Source organism: Puma concolor, chromosome B4 (assembly GCF_028749965.1).
Source record: "Puma concolor isolate L17-30 chromosome B4, mPumCon1.1.hap2, whole genome shotgun sequence".
In the NCBI taxonomy this organism is placed as follows: Eukaryota; Metazoa; Chordata; class Mammalia; order Carnivora; family Felidae; genus Puma; species Puma concolor.
In genome coordinates, this window is record NC_141673.1 from 69,299,401 (window position 1) to 69,322,778 (window position 23,378).

The 23,378-nt window shown below is 44.3% G+C and overlaps 2 protein-coding genes across 4 annotated transcripts in view; one reads left to right on the plus strand and one right to left on the minus strand.

Moving 5' to 3' along the window:
• The window catches only part of LOC147579205 (uncharacterized), a 331,154-nt gene that overhangs the window by 108,306 nt on the left and 199,470 nt on the right, over nt 1-23,378 (minus strand). The gene's annotated exons all lie outside the window — the stretch shown is intronic.
• SLC38A1 (solute carrier family 38 member 1) overlaps nt 2,175-23,378 on the plus strand; it is a 69,795-nt gene continuing 48,591 nt past the window's right edge. The window contains exons 1-3 of one of the 2 annotated variants that reach the window (XM_086713589.1): nt 2,175-2,303; nt 15,089-15,203; nt 18,907-19,120. In XM_086713589.1, the coding sequence (XP_086569715.1) occupies nt 18,999-19,120 (122 nt within the window). In that variant the 5' untranslated portion in view covers nt 2,175-2,303; nt 15,089-15,203; nt 18,907-18,998. Of the gene's footprint in view, nt 2,641-15,088; nt 15,204-18,906; nt 19,121-23,378 lie in introns of both variants that reach the window. The other variant, XM_025930227.2, reaches the window with a different exon arrangement.

Consider the following 23,378-nt stretch of genomic DNA (forward strand, 5'->3'; position numbering starts at 1 on the left):
AACATCCAGATGAGGCCAAAGATCTTTCTCAACTCCAGGACCAAGAGTGTCTAGTTGCAAAAGGCTAAGACTCGAGCACAGACTTTCAGTTGAGACCTGACCAGGGATCACTTCCCAGTTTCCACCTTCACCTTGTTCTGCCTTCAGTGAACAAGGCCAATTCAGCCTCTTTGAACCTGCTTTCTTGTTTATACAAAGAGGATAACACCCAATTAATTGAGTGGTTGAAGGGATTAAATGAGGTAATATTTATGTGTAAAGTGCATAGCACAGAAGCTGGCAAGGAGTAGAATTCAATTCATCACTCTTGAATCCAATTCAAAAAAATGCCAGGTAATTGCAGCATTTTTGGTACCCTGAAACTGGCAAATAAGTTAATCAAAGGATGAGCTTGAGATCATATGCTCTCCGAACAAATATTGGTGAATATACCTTCTGTCCCATACAGTAAAGATTCCAAGAGACTTATAGAACCATGCTCACGGTTTAACCTATCTTGCCTATTCGGATTTCTTTCCTTATTTATCAGAATTATTTTGCCAGGCAAGATGCACACACTACTTCAAATTAGTAAGTCCATACTAAATTAGCTTTCTGTAGGAAAGAAATCAACTTTTTGAGGACCTGTAGAACATTACTATGATGTGGGTACAATTAACCCTCTGTCAACAAGTTGGGAAAACAGGGCTAGGACAAAAGTGAGGCCTGGGAGGGCAGCACTGTCAAAGGCAGAATTTGAACACAGGTCCTGAACACAGGTCCATGGGAGGTAAGCGGCCATCATTCTGCCCCCCTCTGTTTGCACTGCATTTTCAATTTCTCGGGTTTATGCAAGAACATTACCTTCGAAATAGGGTTCTCAGGAGGCTACTGCTATATTAACGAAACCGATTTACTGCCGCTCGAAAGGAAAAAGGATTTTAGTTGTCAAGAGTCTGAAATTTGGTTGTCCTCTCACTTTTGCAGCAGTGATTAAAAAATAAAAAATAAAAAAGTGATAACCACTCCACTACTATAAGGGCGTATTCAGTCTGCCCGGTTGAAACGCTCCAGGTAGATTAATTTCTGAATTATGATTCACCTTCCCTTTCCTGTTTTGATGGAACACGGAGACTGAACGATTCCTGTCAATAAAAAGCTCGAGTTTCCACCCCGCAACTTCGCTCTATAATGACAGCCTAATTGGCTGGGACGCAGGTGGGATTTCCTGTCGCCATTTTAAGGAAACACAACTCCCCTGCAGGGAAGTGCCCAGTTAAAAGGGTCTGTGCCTGAAACAAAGAGGAAGCAAAAGAAAGGGAAACTGGCCGAATTGCCCACTCCCCTGCATCCTGATCCCTCGCTCCCCACTGCCCCTGAATTAAGAGCGCCCCTTCGCGCCCAGGCAGGTGCGCGATGCGAGCTCGGCAAATCTATGGGGTCGCGTCACACCCAGACCCCCAAACAGAGCGCCAAAGCACAGGTCTCAGGGAAGGCTGGTTAGGTCTGCGGGTGCTGGATCCGGAAGAGGGGAGGCGCCTCCCACCGCGGGGTAGGGACAAAGGGTTTCCAAAGGTGCCCTTGCTGCCCCCCACCCCCGTCCCCAGCCGATCCGGCCCGTCTCGTTGCGGTCCCCCGAGCCAACACACCGCTCCATCGCCACCCGCAGCTCCAGACGCTGCCAGCCGCCTGCAGGGCTGCGCGCGGACCAGCCACTCCCGCGGCCATCCTCACGCTGCGCCCTTCCCACAATGCAACTCCCCTGGCTCCCTCGGCCCATCTGCTCTCTGGCGTAACCCGAAATGCGGCCCCCTAACACAGCCCTCCTCCGCCGGCGCCCTCTTAGCCGCCCCCACTTCCATTCCCAAGGGCTCCGGGTCTCCAGCCGGCCCCGCAGCCGGGTTCTGGGCCCGCTGCCAGGCCCCAGGGGGGCGTGGGGCAGGTGTCCAGGCTGCATGCCGCCTCCGCTCCCGGTGCCGCCGTCAGTGCGCCCGGCACACGCACGCCCCGCAACCCCTCCCTCGCCCCTTCCCCGATGCTCGGTCTCCGCCAGTCGCAGTCGCTGCATCCTCTGAGAGCGGCAAGAGGGAGGTCGCCAGGCGCGGCCGCCAGCGGAGACACCATGTGACGGGCACCGCTCAGTGACACGCAGCTTTGGTTAAAGAGCGGGCGCGCGGGAGGGGAGGCGGCGGGACGCGGGACGCGGAGGAATGGCCTGACTTTCCCCCTTTAAACCATCACGAGCCATGGATGCGCAAAGGCGACGCGCCCCCCAGTAGGAGAATGACTGCGATTCGAGACCCTCCGCGCCCTAGCGTGTGGATGTAAGTGCGAGGCTGGCGAGCAGAGTGTGGGTGGGGGTTGGCGGTGGGGGGAGACTCTGATGCAATCGGCCCAGAAAGGAGGAGGAGAGCCAGAGAGCGCGGGCTGGGGTGGCCACGCCGCTCTGCCTGAAGGTCGCCGGGAACCTCCGCCCTTCACCTTCCTCGGAAATCCGCCACGCCACGCCAAGCTTCCCCGCCCAGCCCTCGCTGACGGAGGCCACCTTTTCCCGGCCGAGACAGCCAGACCTTGATACAAAGGACATCACACGGCCGGGGGGTAATCCCGGAAGGGCGGACACCTGGTCTCCTTTGGCCACTTTTCCCTTTATTGCCCGAGGTAAGGCGATTTTGCTTTTCTAGGGGAGCTTGAGGGAACGGCGGCGGGAAGGAAAGGGATGTTTTAGATGCGAGAGAGGAGGCGGTAACGTACAAGGCACCCATGCGGGCACGGAAGGAATGAGTGTGCGGCTCTACCGGATGCGTTCGGGTTTTGCTTTTAGGAAAAGTCCAGGTCCTCTGTTCTTTCAGACGCACTCGGCAGCGTAAGGAGGCGCAGGGGCCTCTGATTTCACCTTTGCGTGAGCTGTGGCTTACTTTTTGGGTCTGTTTTCATAGCGGGAGAGTGTGGCTCCAGATCTAGTTATCTAGTTAAACGATACGAGGGGTCAGGGACCACGCGGGTCTGGTGGGGGGGGGTGGTGGTGGAGGAGTATAGCGGGCGTGAGGGCGCTGCTGCGTACGCGAGAAGTGCTCGAATCCTGGACTTTTGGGGGGAATTTCCTGCGTCCGCTTGGCCCAGAGGAGGGCAGGTGATGCCCCCGGGGGTATGCGTGCGTCCGGCTGGGGCTGGAGGCCTGGGCGCCGCCGGGGAACCGAGCCGCCGAGCGCGAGTAAACAGGAGCACGTTTGCAGTCTCTCCTCCAGGTCTGCCTCTCTCTGTAGGGAGACTAGAGTAGGAGGATGCGGGGGGAAGGTTACTAAAGGATGCCGGCGGTGATTCACTGCCCTTTCCCGCCCCGAAGAGGTGCCTTCCTAAATGAAGAAGGGGAGAAAGAGAAGTGCTGTTCTGAGAGCTGGATTCCGCTGGCGAACAAAAGGCCACCGCTCGCGCGGGGCCCCGGCGCGGACTGCCCTCGCCTCCTCTCCTCCCGCCACCCCCCAGTCCCCGGCACCTCGCTCGCGTTCCTAAATGTTGCCACAAAAGGCCTTTGAACTCGCCGCGTCGGTGCCGGAAGGAAAGCGCTCCTCGGTCCTAATGCACGCCCTGGGGCGCCCGTCCACCCCCCCATAATCCGCTTCCCTAGCGTCGAACTGCTCAGCACCCACTGCGACCCCACAGGTTACGGGGCTGCATGGGCGCTGCTTCCCTGCGGAATCGCCCGCCCCTGGGTTTGGGGTGAACTGTAATTAGGGTGTACAAGAGCCTATGGCGGCAAAAGGAATTTCGCGGTCACAGCGTCACCGCATTTCGGGATGCCTTTCACAGGCTGTCTGGGGCTTGAGAAGGTGGTGCTACAGTTGAGAGTCCTTTGTGTCTCGCTCTGCGGCGCGGACCCGGTTTTTATAGCACTGCTTCTCCCGTGGAAACCTTAGAGCCGCCAGGATCACGTACTTTCTCTGACGAATCCGTGGCGATGTTAGGTAGTTAAGAGTGAAAAAGACCCCCAGCACTAAGAAACGGTATTTATTTACACGCAAATGGGGATTTGACATCTCTGCGGTGAAGTTTAAAATTTTTTCTTTTTTTTTTAACATAAGGGGGAGGAGAGAATAAATGTATGGTTTGCAGACTGCGGGGCACAGCGAGGCTGTAATTGTCACCTTGATAGAAGAAACTGTGCGGCAACTCGTGCTTTTTCTGACGTCAGAGGAACAACGGAAATAAAACCTGAGCTAGGTGACCGGCCGGCCTCATTCTTAAACGTCTCACGCGGGGTGGGTTGAAAGCTATGTGAAACAGTCCAGCTGGGGCACCGACCGGTTGTGGGTCCCAACTTCAAAACGGGTTTTACTCTTCAGAGTGGCTTCAATTCTCGGCATCTAGGAGGCTTGCCTAGTTTGGTTTGAGGTCTTGAAACCTTGATGAGGTTTATTTACTCTCCCCACCCCCCAGCACATTCAATAAATATATCTTACTGAGGACTTAACTATTTGTAACCATATAAAGTTCCTGCTTCTGTGGGGGAAACATACAATAAACGCACATACAATGAATTTCAGATCTTTGTTAGCGCATTGAAGAAGTAAAACAGGATCACATGATAGGGATGGGTGCTTGAAACAGATAACCCTCTAGCGGGGCCTGTGTGGGAGGGTGACATTTGTCCAGAGACTAGGAGGCCAGGCATCTGGCTATTCTCGTTTTATATTTTCCTCCCTCCTGGTGATAGTTGAGGACAAAAACCAATCTTACTCACTGTTGTTCCCCTAGTGCCCAGCACAGAGCAGCAGCTTAATAAATGCCTCTTGGATTGAGACCTTAGCCACCTCATTCATTTCTTTATGCTACTGGTGACCATCCCTTCCTTTTTCTATCTCATTTGTTCCCTTTTCTCCCAAGTTTAAATATGAGAGATTTTTTTTTCTTCTTTTCTTTAAACTCTGCTTCTCTTTCTTTAAAAAAAAGGTTTTTTAATGTTTGTTTATTTTTGAGAGAGAGGGAGAGACAGAGCCTGAGTGGGGGAAGGGGCAGAGAGCGGGAGACACAGAATCTGAAGCAGGCTCCAGGCTCCCAGCTGTCAGCACAGAGCCTGACGCAGGGCTCGAACTCACGAACTGTGAGATCTTGACCTGAGCTGAAGTTGGATGCCCAACTAACTGAGCCAACTAGGCTCCCCTGCTTCTCCTTCTTTCTTACCGTCTCCCTACTTCTTACCCACTCCCCTATCCCCTGGGTTACCAGGCCCTTGCAAATGCCTCTCCAACCTGTCTTCTCATCTCCATTCCCACTTGCCCAAGTTCAGGTTCCTGTCACCTGACCTAGACATGGCAATTCGAGTAGTGTGTTGGGGTATGAGGACCATGAAACAGATGTGGAGGTGCCCTGAAGAAACCAGTGCTTCATAGAAGTGCGACACGTGGTTAAGAGTGAAGCAGGGAATGAATGAGGTGTTAACAGCTTTCTGGTTGCTCTCTTCCAGTACCAAGCTCTGCTCCCCTAATTCAATCTCCACATTTCCATGAGATCTGTATTTCTAAAACTCAGTTTGCTTTCCTAATGACTTTGCTTCTAAAAACCTTCAGGGGGTTCTCGGGGCGCCTGGGTGGCTCAGTCGGTTGAGCGTCCAACTTCCGCTCAGGTCACGATCTCGCGGTCCGTGAGTTCGAGCCCCGCGTCGGGCTCTGGGCTGATGGCTCGGAGCCTGGAGCCTGCTTCTGATTCTGTGTCTTCCTCTCTCTCTGCCCCTCCCCCGTTCATGCTCTGTCTCTCTCTGTCTCAAAAATAAATAAAACGTTAAAAAAAATTAAAAAAGAAACCTTCAGGGGGTTCCCATTGCCTAAAATCAGTCTCAATTCCTTAGCCAGACTTTCAGGACCCTCCATGATCTGACTCCTTGAATCTTTCCCTCTCTTTCTCTCAGTTCACCCAATGCTCTTCCTGTTGCTTTTCTGCTTCAATATCGGTGTTGATTCTGGACTGGAATGCCTACTAAAATCCTACGGATCTGTGAAGGCCTAGCCCAAATACCACTCCTCTGCCCTTTCAAATAAGTGTTCACTCATCATCTCTTAGCATTTCCTTTTACTTTTTACGTAGGATTTATCTTTTACTTCTTGCACTTTTGTCACTCTCGGTGATGGAAGGTAGGGGATGAGGCCAGAGGCTTTGAGTCAGATACGAATTCCAGATCCCAACGTACCCGCCCAGGGATATTGGGCAGCTTGTTTAGCATCTCTAAACTTCAGGGCTTCTGCCTTGTTTTCTGTTTGTTAAATGGGAATGAAGAGAATGACAATGGTGGTGGTAGTGGTACCCATCTCATTGAGTTAGCCTGACGATGTAGTTAAGATAACGGGTATGAAGTGCTTGGCACCATGTTAGTGTTGCGTATGTATTGAATTAAAAGAGACTTTCGGTTTGTCATCTATCAGAGGTGCTGGGAAAGTTGATCAGCAAAGCTCCCCTTACCTCTGAAATTGTGTGCGTAGTTAATCATTCAAAATGCTTTTCTCAAAATAATACCTTAATGGAAACTCTGAGAGGGGATGTGGGGGTGGGGGAAGGGTGCGTGTAGAAGTAAGCACTTTCAAAATCACATCATAGACTTCAGAAAAAGACACCTTGGACCACTGACCCTAGACCGAGGCTTTTAAAAACGTTGTTATACTTATTTCTGAAATCGGACCACATTATAGTCACTGACTTTCTAGTGCCCACCTATGTGGTAGGGTTGCCTACTGAGAGTGAAGGAATTTGGTGATCAGGAAGGCACTATGTTTTGGGGAAATTTAGCCAGCACCAAGTTCACAATCCAGGAACTCTGCCTCAAGTAAAGTTACAATGTGTCTTTGCCAATTAACTAGCTGGGCACACTTGGACAAATCATTTAACGTTTTTATGCCTCATTTTCTCATCTCTCCAAAGCTAGTAATAGTTTTTGAGCTCCCTGACTCGCAGAGTTGTGAAGATAACAATGAAAATATTGCTGAGGAAACCCTTGAACAAGTTAAAAGATCTATTCAAGATGTCATCCAAGATGACCAGTTATCTGGAGTTAAATGTGCTGCTAATCCACCGCTTTAGGGGATGAGTTAGATTAGTGATTCTCAACTCTGGTTTCATATTAGACCTACTTGGGGTCTTTGAAAAGCTACCAGTGAATGCCCAGATTCCATTTCTAGATCTTTAGATTTAGTTGACCTGGGGTGGAGCCCAGACTTAGGAGCTTTTTAAAAACACCAAGGATGATTCTAATCACAGTGGCTTAGATTTTATTTTATTAATTTTTTTTTTTTTTTTATTTTTTATTTTAGAGAGAGAGAATGCATGCGCGAGCAGGGGAGGGACAGAGGGGAGAGAGACAAAATCTTAAGCAGGCTCCATGCTCCTCGCGAGCTTGACGCAAAGCTTGATCCCACGACCCTGGGGTCGTGACCTGAGCCCAAATCAAAGGTCAGATGCTCAACTGACTGAGTTGACTGAGTGGCTTAGATTTTAAAGCAAACAAAACAAAGTCAGAAATCAAATGAAGACCTCCGTATGTTGCTTGATAAAGTCTAAGTAATGCAGAATTGTGAGCTTGACTGACTTTTTCCCTGATTTGACTAACCCAACCAGTTTTGACATCATGGGACCATAGCCTTAGGTTACAATTTACAACCTGAATTTTCCCAGGCACAAAATCCTGTCCAGTGATACAGCCAGGGCCACACATAAAAGATTAAATGTGTGGATCTCAGTTTCCTTGTTTTAGGAGTGATGAAGAAGATTGGAAAAGAAAGAGACAATGGAAAGGAAAAGGAAAGGGATAGGTTCTGACCCAGGTATAGGAGGAAGAGGCTCTGAGCAGGAGAGACAGGACAGAGTGCAGAGAAAAAGTTGTGTTTGATTGATGGGACTCATTTTGTTGAGGTTGTACACTGGTGACTATAAAGCCAAATAAAGTCTGCGAGTACATTTTGTGTGACCTACACTTTCTCTTAAAATTGTTTGGAATTAGTTGTCAGTATTTAAACATCAGATTTTCACTTAAAATCTGCATCTGTTGGAAAAAAAAAAAAAAAGGGACGATCTGGCTTATTCCCACTGAACTAGATAGGGTACATGTTCTCCAGTTCCTTATGCCAGTCTGTCTTGCCCATTTTCTCGTGGACCTGGGCACTGTTTGCATTTGCAGCCCTTGGTCTGCATCTGTAGACCTTAGTACTGGCTGCATGTTACACTCTCCTGGAAGCATTTAAAATATCCATGCTTGATCCCACCCTAGACCAATTAAATCAGAAACTGGTGTGTGTTAGGTTATTTAAAAAAAACAAACAAAACAAAACTCCCAAGGTGATTCCTCTCTGTCTAGAACTGACAACTTCTAGCCTAAGTCACCTATTCAGAAGATTTGTCCACAAGCCCATTTCTTATCTCTGAAAGTGATCCATTAAGAAACATTATAGAATCATAAATCCAGGGGGTTTTAAAACTGGAGGATATCTTTGAGAGAGCATCAGTTAATGTGATCTTCCTATTTTAAAGTGAGAAAACAGGCCTAGAGGGAAGAAAAACTTGTCCAAGGATTATTACATCATTTGGTATTAGGGTATAGTGTGTTTTCCATTTTCTATTTTCATGTAAAGGCATATTTGTAAATTTTTTTTTCTTTTACAAATGATCCTTTTTACATGTACCACTTTGTGATGCTTTAAAATTCTCCTTATTTCTATTATTTCTTGAGTATTTTTGTTGGGAGCTAGCTGTCATAGCTTAGCTAAGCCTTAATAACAAAGAAAATCCCATCCAGTGTTTTTAGTTCAACCATAATCAAAAATATCATTAGAGCAAAAATATACATGTGCAAAGAAAGAGAATTTTCTCAAAGGCTGAACTATTGCAGGTTGCTTTCAACTCTGTGTTTTTAGGAATTACTTACATCTATGAATTTTCAGTAGATGAGGAAGATTTTTTTAAATGTTTATTTATTTGTTTCAAGAGAGAGAGAGAATACACGTGCGGAGGAAGGGTAGAGAGGGAGAGAGAATCCCAAGCAGGCTCCATGCTATCAGCATGGAGTCCACTCGGGGCTTGATCTCCATGACCTGAGCAGAGATCAAGAGTCTGATGTTAACCTACTGAGCCACCCAGGAACCCATTGAGGAAGATTTTTAATTTTGTGGTATACACACTGCTCAGATACACTCACTGTTCTCATTAAATTAAGTTTCAAGTGGAGTTTTCTTAATGTAACATACAGTTTGTCCTCTTAAATCCAGAGTTACAGATACAGAGACTTCATTGACTTCTGAAGTTTATCAGTATTTTCTGTCTTAGAGAAATCACAGTAGTTTCAAAACATCTGAATGTGGATTAGGTTAATTCCCGGACATCATAGGCTGGGCATTTTGATAACAGACATTTGAAAGAGCATATAGGAACCAGAACAGAAGAGGAATTCTGGGAGCCGTGAGAGCAAGGGTTGGGATACTGTGAACAAGGTAGGATGCACAGGGGTCAACCTGTTATTTTGTTTTCCTGAGAAAGTGTGTTTGTGGGGATCACTGATACATTATCTGCAGACAGATGATCATAGCTTGCTTTTTAAATTTAGTTATCATTATTACTGTTAACATATTTGCTGCTACCATGTGCTAGGGAGCTGTGAGGTTTATGGTCCCTGCCTCAAGGAGTTGAGATTATAATTAGGAAGGATGATAGAATGCAAGAAGACTATTAAGATATATAAGAATCCTTGTGTAAGCCAATGAGTAATCTATACAAAAGTCCTGAAAGAGTTCATCACAGGTAAACAATCTGTCGTGGGTTGGTCATGGGAAAAAGATATCACAGAGAAGGTTGGTTTGAAATTAAAAAGAAAAAAAAAAGCATGAAAGTCAACAAGCTGGGCTTTGAAAGAAATGTTGTCCTTAAGTAAGCATGGGCTTCACGGGAAGGGGGAAGGAAGCATGTTCAGGGCCAAAGGAATGGTGTGAACAAAGCAGAAGACTGCGTACAACTAGATCCGCGGTGGGGAACGGAAAGTTCAGGAGGAACATCACGGGAGAGAAAATTAAAAAGATTGTTATGAGCAATCCGTGTTGCATTGTAAGGGTCCAGAGATTAGACTTCATCCTGCAGACATTGGGAAGTTACAGTTGGCAAGAGGGGAAGAGAAGTGGGCCAGAACGTGTGTCTGCAGCAGGGAGAGGGTAGAGTCAGCAGGTAGCACAGAGGCACTGAACTCTGCAAGTTAGGATTGTGGGCGGAGAGGAATGAGGGGCAGAGAGGATGGGGGCACGTATGAAAGAATGTTGATGAGGGCTGGTGACTGATTAGATACTCAGCAGCATTAAAGTAATACCCAGACTCCAAGTCTGAGTGATGAGGAGAGGGAACGTTATCTTTAACAGGAATAGGACAGCTGATGCGTGAGGTCAGTGATGTGTTCAGCTCGGCATGCAGAGTTTGAGGTAATGGCAAACATCCACGTGGAGAAGTCCAGCGGGCAGCTGGAGTCTACAAAGAACTTGTGGAAATTTTTCTGAGCAGGAAGGAGCTTGAGAGATCCACTTTCCCTCCAGCCTTCTCATTTTACAGATGAAGAAACATGTGACATGTTAAGTGACTCGATCATTATCAAGTAGTATTTACAAGGGAGATCCTATTGCGTAATGCAAAGGAATGCTAGTTTTATAAGATGAAAAAGACTGGGGAAAGAAATCGGAAAGATGCCTTTGTGGGATGAAGCCTGACACTACGAGCTTGAAACCTTAAGAAGGAAAGAATTTGGAGCGTGTGCCCGAAGAGCTACCCCTCTTCCTGCATAAGGGAGGAGCGAGGGGGCTGGTAAAGGAGGCCTGGAGGCAGTGCTCCAGAGCATGTTGGTGGAGGTCAGGAAGCAGTGCTCCCTGTCGTGGAAGGAGTTGAGGAAAATGAGGACTGAGACAAGGCCACCTGCCTTGACTAGAAGTCATAGCAGTGGTAGCAAGCATAGTCACAGTAGCCTGTAGGCACCAGGCCAGGTACTGGTGTATGTGCTGCCCATGTGCCCGATAGTAGAATCTCCTTTTTTTTTTTTTTTTTTTTTTTTTAATTTTAAGTTTACTTATTTGAGAGAGACAGACAGTGTGAGCTGGGGAGGGGAAGAGAGAGAGAGAGAGAGAGAGAGAGAGAGAATCCCAAGTAGGCTCTGCACGCTCAGCACAGAGCCCGATGTGGGCCCCGAAGTCATGAAGTCGTGAGATCATGACCTGAGCCTAAACTGAGAGTTGGACGCTCAATTGACTGAGCCACCCAGGCCCCCCGCCGCCGATCGTAGAATCTTTATAACGACCGAATGAGGTGGGTATTCTGCGTCTCCCGTCTGCAGATGAAGAAACTGAGGCAAAGAGAAAACCTACTTGCCCAGGGTCCACAGCTCCTAATTGGTAGAGCCAGAATTTGCCACTAGAGTGTGGTTTCAGGGGAGTGATGAAGACAGGAGCAAGTTGTTCAGACTGTTGGCAGTAAAGGGGGTGGGGGTGGTATTTCAAGGTTATAGACAAAGTCACTTCCCAGATATGGAGCTGAGAGTAACTGGCGGAAGTCAGGGAAACCGGCAGAGAGGAAGTGGTGATTCAAAGTGCTGGCACGGCTGAGGCCACTTGCACTTGGTTAAGATGTGAGTCTTGAATAAGAAAGAGAGAAAACATCTACAGTTTGAGATTGCTTACTGGCTCCCAGCCTGTTCACTACCAAAAGGCACTTGTATTATTCCCCATGGTCCAAAGATCACAGGTTTTCAAAGATTCTATCAGTTTTAAGCTTTTCTTTTTTTAAATTTTTAAAAAATATTTATTCATTTTTGAGAGACAAAGAGATACGGAGTGCGAGCAAGGGAGGGGCAGAGAGAGAGGGAGATACAGAATCCGAAGCAGGCTCCAGGCTCTGAGCTATCAGTACAGAGCCCGACGTGGGCTTGAACCCACAAACCATGAGATTATGACCTGAGCTGAAGTTGCACACTTAACCAACTGAGCCACCCAGGCACCCCTTTAAGCTTTTGTTTTTTTTTTAAATTTTTTTTTTCCACGTTTATTTATTTTTGGGACAGAGAGAGACAGAGCATGAACGGGGGAGGGGCAGAGAGAGAGGGAGACACAGAATGGGAAACAGGCTCCAGGCTCTGAGCCATCAGCCCAGAGCCTGACGCGGGGCTCGAACTCACGGACCGCGAGATCGTGACCTGGCTGAAGTCGGGCGCCTAACTGACTGCGCCACCCAGGCGCCCCTAAGCTTTTGTTTTAATTGAAATATAATTTATATGAGATACAATATCTAGATCTTAAGGATACCGTTTAATGAGTTTTGACTACAACCTTAATATATGAATTTATTTCCTATTTTTGTTATTCAAAGAAACATAAAATTGCCAGTTAGAATTTAGGATCATCACACCAAGTTAATGCAATCTAGTTAAAAGCAAGGATACCTGACATTTAGTCAACCTGTTTGGCATGTTTGAGGCCTTTTGAGATACACAAAAGCAGCTCATGGGTTCGCATTATTACCAGCTAAGAGCCAGGTGATCCAAGGATCCCAGGTGGGTAAACTGGCTCAGGCCCGGGAAGAGACGGCAGGAGGAAGAGGACCATCACTGGCCTGAAGGCCTAACACTCTCTCAAAACTATTGGCCCAGTTATTATAATTGATTCTCAGGAGTTGAACTAGGAAAGGTTTGATCTTATTAGTTTTTCAGAATAATAATAATAAAAAAAACAAGAGGGATTCATAACAATTTTAGGATTAAGTATGTGTGACCACACATTTAGTGATATTAAGGAATTATTGTTAGTTTTTAGGTTTGATAGTGATCTGTTGGTATTGTTTTATAAAAGCATTCTTTTACAAATATGTGCTAAAATATTTTACAGATGATACGATATCAGAATGCTTTAAAATAATTCTATGTGATGGTTGGGGGTAAAACTTCAGTAAGATTGGCCTGACCTGATAATTGTTGAAGTTGGTACATGAGGGTTCATTATTCTATTCTGTCTATTATTCTGTATATGTATTTAGAAGTTCCCATCATAAAAGTTTGAAAGGGGGGAAATAAAAATAAGAATATCAATTAGGGTTTAGTTGCATGTAACAGAGATCTTCCTATGTGTGTTAAGTGAAAGAGATTTAATACAGACAACTAAATACCTGTAAGATGGTTAGAAGAGATGGCAGATGGCCTGAGGCTGGGTCTTTAGAAATAATTACCAGAATACCACCACTTAAGAACAGTCTGGTAAGGGAACTGCTACTTGTGCCTCTGTCAGGAAGGCAGGAAACCATGAAGCCAGTTTCTTATTGTCTCAACTGCGTGCTCCAGGAACACATCGCTTGAGCCACATCCAATGATCAGGAATCCATAGCCACACTGTTGGCTCCAGAACTCTCTGCTGCACCTGTTAGAATTGTACCAGCAGAATGGATGCCATCAACTTTCCATCATCTACAGAACTAGACTAGAAAGAAGTAGGAGCAAATATTGAGCAGGATCCACCACAAAGTACATGAGCAATTGAAATTGTATTTATCCCTAAAAGTGATTTTGGACATTGTTTAAGTTACAATATATTCTTTGGTTTGGTTTTCTTTCAGTTGGCTTTTACCAAACCTATAAAACTTCTACTACTTAAGAACATGTACCTTGCTCCCTTTACTCTAGGTAGGTTCATCTGAATGGTCACTCAGGGCTGTTCTGTGTACATTTGGCCTGTGTTGTTCCCAGTACAAGCAATGCCTTCCCAACCCCCTGGTCTAAATCCACCTGTTTTTAGACATAGTTCAAGTTCTAACTCTTTGTAAAACCTTAGCAATTTCTCCAGGCAACCATTTATTTTCCTTCCTTCCTTCCTTCCTTCCCTCCTTCCTTCCTTCTTCCTTCCCTCCCTCCCTCCCTTTCTCCCTCCCTCCATCCCTCTCTCCTTCCATCCCTCCCTTCATACCTGTCTCCTTCCCTCCTTCCCTTCCTTCCCACCTTCCCATTCTTCTTCCTTCCTTCCTTCCTTCCTTCCTTCCTTCCTTCCTTCCTTCCTTCCTTCCTTCTTTCCTTCCTTCTTCCTTCTCTCCATCCCTCCCTCCTTTCCTCCCTTCCTTCCTTCCTCCCTTCCTTCCTTCCTTCCTTCCTCTCTCCTCTCTCTTTCTTGCCGCCTTCCTTCCCTCCCACTCTCTAACTCTCCCTTTCCTCCCTTCCTTCCTTCCTTCCTTCCTCCCTCCCTCCCTTCTTCCCTCCCTTCTTTCCTTCCTTCCTTTCTTCCTTTCTTCCTTCCTTCTGTACATCGGTATGTCTGTGTATCTCTGAAATCTTTCTGGATTTTTCCTTTATTCTGCCATATAGTTTGGTCTCTATCATGCAGATATTTTATAGTATACTGTCACTTTATATGGGATGGTCTTGCTTGCTTAAACAGGGTCTAAGCAATGTAAGGCCAGACAAGTTTTTCTGTAGATCTTCTCCTTTGATATATAACACTATGAAGAATAGAGAATAAGTTTATGTATTTTATGTTGGTACTATTAGTAAAGTGTACCAATAAGCATACCAAGATAATGCTTGCTTAAGAGTACCTCACAAGATTGTGGTAAAGGATAAAAGATGTTCTGTGCTGAGTAAATTTTAATTTATAAGCTATTATAAAAGTTGAGAGATAGTAATTATGGTTGGGCTAACATCATGATCTTCACACAATGATCCTATTAGGTCTTTTAATTAATTGTATGTGATCTGATAATCGCGTCTGTATTTCAGTGAAACTGTAATTTTTTGCTTCTTGAGCTCAACTTGCACTTCCTGCCTCTGTGCCATTGACCATGCTCTCCTTTACTGAGACGTCTCAGCTCAGGCCCCATCTCTAGTCAGTCACTTGTCTGTCAAGCAGTGTGACTGTACAGCAGTAAAGGTTGGATGTCAGTTTATGGCACAATCAAGCAGATAAGCAAGCATTTGCAGTAATGGTGTAGGCTGTGTTTACTTTCTCGACATAACTCAGGGTAGGAGATCATATCTTGTTAAGTGAAAAAATACGTTTTAAAAACTCTGGTACAATTTCCATGTTTGTAAATGTATACCTATTTTTTATTTGTATTCATTCTTTTCATTTCACAGGTATTTATTGAGTGCCTGCTGTATGCCAGGCACTGTATCTATGTGCATAGAAAAGCCCTGGAAGGTCATACTCCTGTATATGTACAGTGATCATCTCTGTTTCCTGAGATACGAGGTGACTTTTTTCTTTTTACTTGTGTTACAAACATGTATTTTCTAATTTTTCTATAAAGGTTTATATTATTCGTTAATAAGGAAGTAATGTTTTTAAAAAAACATTTCTATTCTCCAAAGTGCCTATAATGTAATGCTACAAGAAGAAAAGTAGGTTAAAAAGAGTCTAAAATCCCAATGTTAATAAAAGAGAAAGAGGAGGAGAGGGAGCTAGAGAGGGAAAAAGAAAAAGAAGGAAAGGGTTATAATAAAAAAGAAGAAAAGAAGAGAGGAAACACACCAGTATCTAACAGTGGCCCAATTTTGGATGGTGGGATTTCTTTTTTTTTTTTTAATGTTATTTTAAGTTTATTTTTATTTATTTTGAGAGAGAGTTAGAGGGCAAGGCGAGGGGCAGAGAGGGATATAGAGAGCAGAGGAGGGGCAGAGAGAGATCAGCACAGAGGGGCTTGAACTCACAAGCCTGTGAGATCATGACCTGAGCTGAAATCAAGAGTTGGATGCTCAACCCACTGAGTCACTCAGGCTCCCCCGCAGGTGGGATTTCTTTTGCAAGTTCTGTTCTAAAGATTATACAGTGAGTATGTATTAGTTTTAGAATCAGAAAAAAAAAAAAATTCTTTTTCAAGAGGCAGTCCAAATGTGACTTTTCTACAAAGCTGCCTCAGATCCCTGAATTTGACCTTTTTCAACCTTTTAAATTCCTTAATCATCTAGCCTCAATAAATAAACGGAATAGAGAGTAATTTCTAAATGTGACCTCAGCCTTGGTGAGAGGTGTCACTAACTTTGTTAATTTACCCCATTTTCCAGTTTTCATTTTCAAGAACAAGTTAGATTTCAGATAGGTTATTTCATAACAATAAAAATTTATTCTAAAAAAAAAAAGAAAGAAAGGAGATTAAGACACAGACAACACACAGACAGTGGGAAGACCACGTGAGGACACAGAGAGAAGGCAGCTGGCCAGAAGCCGTGGACAAAGGCCTCAGGAGAAACCAAACTTGCTGACACCTTAATCTTGGACTTCTGGTCTCCAGAACTGTGAAAAAATATTTTCTCTTTAAGCCAAAGTGGGGGGGGGGATTAATTCTGTGTGATTAACTTTGTACTGGGATTTGCCTAATACATATTTTCATGGCCAGGACTTCCTCTCGTCTTTTTATTCTTTTGCTTTTATGCCCATTTATTAAATGATTTGTATACACACATGCACACACACACACACATATATATATTGATATGAAAGTTGAAATTCAAACAGGAGACTTTAGATCTATTATCAGTCCATCTTTCCTGTCCCCAGAAAATTTTTGTCCAGTGTCCTATTTTCTACCAATTTGGAGAGAGAAAAGGACTCAACCCAAATTGGAAACGCCATCCAGTGAATCAACTTTCTACCAGCCCTGTAGTGTCACTTCAGTATCTGAATTGGTATCACTTCATGTCACTTCAGACTCTGAGGAAGTTGCACAGGAGACAGCTAGTGTGGCAAGACTCCTGGGAAGTGCCCAGTCTAGCCCATCCGTGCAGCTTTCGTTAAGGTGGTCAGCAAGTAAGAGCACATGTTAACGCACTTCAGCTTTTATGAAGTAAAGGCAGTTGTAAACATTGCTGCTGTGTGAAGGCACAGAAAACAGAGAGGCCCTGTTGCTAGCTGGCTAGAAGAATCAGCCCTGAGCTGCCAGGTTTGCCTTAGCCCAGGAGACATGGCACTCAACTCTCCCTGTCCTGGCTTCCTGTTTTCCAGGAGAGGCCCTGCCCTGCAGGCAGGTGAGGCTCTCAAAACATGAGGCATTAGGAAATGTTTTTTTCTTTTTTTTTTTTTTTTGAAGCCTAGCTTCCCCAGTCTCACTGCTAGTGGGCAGTGAGAGTGTCTTCACAAGCAGAGGACAAAGATGTCTCCCACTCTCTGGGGGCGTGGGAGGAAGCTCCAGGCCCCCACTCCGGGGTCCATTTACCCTGGCCCCATGGATCCTCATCCATGCCTGGTGTCTAAGGTTCTCCCCATCCTTTTGGGGGTCCACGCTCAAGAGGACAGGTGCAAAGGGGAACAGAAGGTCCCCAGCACTGGGGGGAATCTCCCTGCTGGAAGTTGTAAAGGATTCTGGAGCCAGGAAAGTTTCATTCTAGATGTGAGTCTGCATGAACAAATGGGAATACTGTGTGGCCTGGTTGTGGGAAAGAGAAGAAGAAAATTTCTAAAAAAGGTATCATTCTAAGGTACTTTCTATGGGTCCTGAAAATTTTATCAATTCGCAAAATGCTTCTTGGGATATACTAGGATGCTTAGCTGGGCACGTTAGAGTTTTGACCCTTTATTTTTTTTAAGTTTATTTACTTATTTTGAGAGAGAGTATGTGTGTGAGTGGGGAGGGGCAGAGAGAGAGAGGGAGAGACAGAGAATCCCAAGCAGGCTCCACATTGTCAACGCAGAGCCGGATGCAGGGCTCAAACACACAAACCGCAAGATCATGACCTGAGCCAAAATCAAGAGCCAGACGCTGAACCAACTGAGCCACCTAGGAGCCCCTAGAGTTTTGACTCTTAACTAGGCTACCGTCATCTTACAGGTTTCAGGATCAGACAGAATGTCATCCAAAAGGGTTACCATTGGAGGTAAAAAGAAGAACAAACTTATTGGCATTCTGCTTCATTCCATGGTCTCTATCCCCTCACTGGGATGATCCTGCTGAGGCTCCTCTATGTGCATAGACCTGGCTTTTTAGGTTGCATTCCTTTTTTTAAATTTTTTTAACGTTTATTTATTTATTTTGAGAGAGAGAGTGAACGAGGGAGGGGCAGAGAGAGAGGGAGAAAGAGAATCCTAAGCGTAGAGCCCAACACAGGGCTTGACTCCGTGGACCACGAGATCATGACCTGAGCTGAAATCAAGAGTCGGCTGCATAACCGACTGAGCCACCCAGGCACTCTGCCATCTGCTTCTTAATTTGTGATGTTGTGTGTCTGAAACTCTTTTCCTTCTTCTACACCATTGAAATGTAAGTTCTGCTCATCCATGTGGGGGAGAATATGAACTCTGCAAGTCTTTCGTTTCTGGAGAGGAAATATAGTTTTAGGTGGATTAACCTAAATCCCCAGAGTATGAGTTTTTAATTCCCTAATTCCCTGACATGGAGTGATTTCATTGAAGAGATTGATTTAATCTCTTGCAGTTGATGGGTAAAGTGTTTGCTAAATTTCAAAACACAGATTTGTCCTTTGCTGCTTGACCTCCAGGTTGGGTAGTTGATCCCTCATGATGCCATTTATTGAGGATTTGCATTGTTATTAAACTGGGATTGCTAAATCAGAGGTGCTTTTGTGTCTTTGTCGTCTGCACCCACGATGTGTGTGCCCTGTGATCAGATGCACTAAAATAACTGAGTCGCTTTCATTTTAAACACACTGTTTCATAAAAGGGCATCGGTATTGCCTGCAGCTGACATGGTGTTCCTATAAACGTGAACACAAAGATTACAGGACATGATTCCCTCTGTAGTTGAGATGGAGAGAGATTTATGACAGGCATAAAATTTAGAGATAAGCCTCTATAACTAGATGTACAAAGATTGCTTTCATGCATTAGATAGCAAAATGTGTTAAATTATCGGTAAATTTTTTTTTTTTTGCTTGTAATAGTTTATCTTTAATCAGTGGCGGTATTCATATGTTTAACAATGTTTTCTTGTGTTGTATTTTAGGGGTGTCAAGCTTCTATTTTTGCTGCTATCCCTTTGTAATACACTCAGAGCAGAATTTGGACTAATTTTTTGACCACAGATACTTTCTAAACATGATGCATTTCAAAAGTGGACTCGAATTAACAGAGTTGCAAAACATGACCGTGCCCGAAGATGATAACATTAGCAACGATTCCAATGACTTCACTGAAGTAGAAAATGGTCAGATAAATAGGTGAGTATTTTTCCACTAACACTTTCTATCCAATGAAAGAAATGTCTCTAAAATATTATTCTGGTTTTCAGTTTTTCCCTTGAATTATTCATTACTAAAGTTATGCTCCATTTGAAAATCTAATCTGAATTTCTTATGTGACATCTGTTGGGCACAGTATGCAATAGCAGATGAAACAAATAGGAAAGTAATTTATTCATCCTTTCAATTGAGTCTAATAAAAAAATGTCAATACACTGGACCCCAACCAGCCCTAACTTTTCAAAGCTCTGTGCTTGTGAATTAGACAGACTACTGGAATTTCGCCGCATCCCGTATCTGAGTGTGTAACACTCTCGTCTGCCCTCACCCACATACTAATCAACAATGGTCCACGTCTTATTTGCCAATGTTCCCATTTTAAAACTGCAAACACATTATTGCAAGCATCATTTATGACACAGCTTTTAAATAATAATAACAATGGGTTAGCCCCAGTGGCTCTCTGAGAAAATGTAGTAGAGAATTAGTACATGAAACAGAAAGAAAACAGAGCACGAGTGAGAGAAAGTAGGGAGGCAGATGGGAAAAGTCTGCCCTCAGAGTTCTCGGCCCCAGTTGTGACCTCAGCGTGTCCTTGCAGCTCTCGGGTCCTATGTTTCTTAAGTTAGAAGAGTAGGACCAGTGTCTTTTTTCTTTTTGGTTTGTTTATTTATTTATTTTGAGAGAGAGAGTGCAAGCAGTATAGGGGCAGAGAAAGAAGAGAGAATCTGTCAGCACAGGGCCTGACATAGGGCTCTAACCCACGAACTGTGAGATCATGACCTGAGCTGAGTGCAGACGCTTAACCAACTGAACCACCCAGGTGTCCCAGGACCAGTGTCTTTTTAAAAAAAGTGATCTGAGGCATTTTCTGACATACTGATTTTATAGCCAGCATATGTAGATCCCTTAGCAGGACGCTCCCCAGCTTGGGACTCAGTGTTGTGGTTTGCTTGAAGAATGCAGCCCTCCTAAAAGACCAGGGGAAGAGAGCAGAGTAGACACGACCCCTTGTTAGAACACCACCGATCTACACATTTGGGGGGTGGGTGGTCAGAAGGAAATTGGGATCACCACCGATCTATACATTTGGGGGGTGGTCAGAAGGAAATTGGGATTGAGGAAAATGAAAACATGTCAGCTCACCAGGCATCTTTGTGGAAAGTGTTTCTGGAAATCTGCTCTGTGTTCTGATACAGTGTACAGTTGGAAGTCCAGCAAAGGACTCAGCTGCCATCATTTACAAACTCAGAAATTCCGACCCTGCCTCATCTCCCTTTTCCCTTCCTTAAATGTTCTTAGAGGTTAAGTCTGCAACCCAGACACTTCCTCGTTATTATCCAAGTTCACTGTGTTACATGATGTTTCTTATTGTTGGATGCAAATTTGCTTCTTGCACCTCTTCTGAGTATTTATCAATAATAATTACCATTTCTTGAGCGCCAGGTGTTTTTACATATATTGCCATTTTTCCTTAAAACATCATACAATGCATTCTTTTGCAAATAAGGATGGTTTAAAAATGCCTTTTACAAATAAGGAAACTCAGGCTCTGAGAAATAAAGTAACTTGCCCAAGGGCACACGCAGGACTGTGAGAAATCCCTGTCGTTCTGCTTCTCTCCTGCCACCCCTGACTATAATGCTGGGGCATTAATGAAAAAGATCGTCTTTACTGGTTTTATTTAACTCTACCAGTGCTATTTTAAGCTCTGTATACCTGGAGCGTCCCGCAGTCACTGCTGACCTCCACTTAATGGTGCATGGGATTCTAACCATTTCACAACTAGGACACTTTGGTTTGATAATGAAGCTTCATTCCCAAAGCAGTGCAAACCTGGAGGACCTTCAAGTGAGTCATTGATAATATTCAGTTTAGAATCTGAGCCAGATCTTTAAATGTTGTACTTACTAAACTGAAAATACTAAGTTTTTGAGGAGGTTACAGCTTGCAGTGACTGGAAATATCCATTCTCGCCTGTGGCTTGGGCACCTTGCCTGGGTGAGCTCACTTCCTCACAGGCTGTGACTCAGGCAGTAAGCAGCTACAGCGGGAGAGCTGGCTGGTGCTGACCGCTTGCTTTGTGGAATTTGGTTCCGCTGCTGCAAATACAGTGTGAGGCATTTCTTTCTTTAATATCCTCTCTTTCACTGACACAGTTCATGAATCTTGCTTCATTCCTGGCTCTAGGACAATTCAAATTAAAAACAGGATATGACAACGAGAAGCCAGAAAAAAAAAAAAAAAAAAAGGCAAATTAAAAACAAAAAAACAAAAAAGACACCCATCATGATTCCTGCAAAAGCTGTACCTAAATACCTTTCACACTTCTTGTGGCTTTTTCACATTGGTGAGAGGAAAGTAGGCTCAATTATATGAATCTAAGAGAGCCAACTCCCAAAGGAGTGAGTTTTTAGGTCACACTGCCTCTTTTTAGGAAGCTAGAGAGAATGTTGAAAACAAATGTTGGTCTCTCCTTACCTGGCATGTAACTGGCAACTTTGCCCAGAAACTCCCCACTAGGATACTATGAGAATCATCTTTTTTGGGGCACCTGGTGGCTCAGTTGGTTAAGCATCTGACTCTTGGTTTTGGCACAGGTCATGATCTCATGGTTTCATGAGTTCAAGCCCTGCATCAGGCCCTGCATTGGCATTGAAGAGCCTGCTTGGGATTCTCTATCTCCTCCCTCTCTCTGCGCCTCCCCAGCTAGCACTGTCTTTGTCTCTCTCAAAAAATAAAAAAAATAAACTTAAAAAAAAAAAAAGACTAGTCTTTTTAAGTTTAGTTAAAAATAGAGTAGAGCCATTTTGGTATTAGGACACCTGCCCTTATTCCAGTTCATTTGTTTTCTTTCATGCCCTGATTTTTGGGTTGTAGTCCTAGAAATCTATACCTGAAACAGCAAATCCTTTCAAAATGTCCACTAGACCAGTAGTGGTGATATTTTAACGTGCATATGAAACACCTGGAAACCTTGTTAAAGTGCAGATTCTGGTTCAGGAAGTCTGGGATGGGTCCTGACATTCTAATTTCCAGCTAGCTCCCAGGTGATGCCTTATTGTTGATCCATGGACTACACTTTAGTAGTAGCAAGCTCTAAACTTTCTAGGTGTAAGCTTAAGAGAAAGAGCCATCTTAATCATCTTTCTATTTCTTATACCTTGTAATGGTATGATATGGTATGATAATAGTGCCTGGTACAGGGTGGATGTTACAAAATATCTGTTAAATGAGAGAGAGACAGACAAAGACACATACACACACACATACACACACACACACACACACACACACACAGAACAGTTAGTGCATGGTTTGGATTTAGACTTGTATTGAATCCTGGCTCCATCAATAGATGTTGTGTGGTCTGGTGCTTCGAACCTTAGTGCCACCCCTGTGGGACAGGGATAATAATAATACCTTACCTCATGGGATCGTTGGGGAATATTAAATGCAATACTGTTATACTGTTTGTAGGTTAAAATTCAGGCTCTGCATTCAGCCAGCTCATATTCAAATCCTGGCTCAAGAGTTTTAGTTGTTAGCAATGTGACTTCGGTCAAGTTACTTAATTTCTCTAAAATGGAGCTAATAATAGTACTAGCCCGTGTAATTATTGTGAAAACAGATGAGAAAACCCATGTAAAGTACTTGGCAGTGTCCGGCAATAGTAAGCCTTTTAGTATGAGAAAAGTATGTATCAATAACAGTGCAACCCTCTTTCTTTGGTAAGCACGTCTGTCTTCTCCACCCCAAGGAATAATAGCATTGCTTAAGGTTTTGCATGGTGGCCGGTTATTGTTACCTTAAAGCTGTTGAAATGTTAAAGTTGTCGAAATATTAGTAGATTATTCTGTGTCCATGCACATATTCATGTATTTTAATATCTATCTACTGCTGTTCTCATCTCGATGTAGAGTTAGTGTTGTTATGACCCTAGAAGCATCTAACAAAATTTGAGTGTCTTACTAAGATTTTTCTTAAAAGAATCTGGGACAACTTTTGTCACTATGCCTTGTACTAGCCTTTGTTTTGGTCCCTCTGTATCTTTCAGAATTTATGTACTAAATATGTATCACTTGGAAGGACCCTTGAAAATTTAATTATCTTGTCTAAACCTTAGGGAAGGAGATTCCATAACTTCTTGAATTCAGTTTTCATGTCAGAAAATTCTTTCCTTTCTTTAATGGATCCTGTTCCAGTTAAAGTCTCCTTCCCCTCCTTTTTTTCTCTT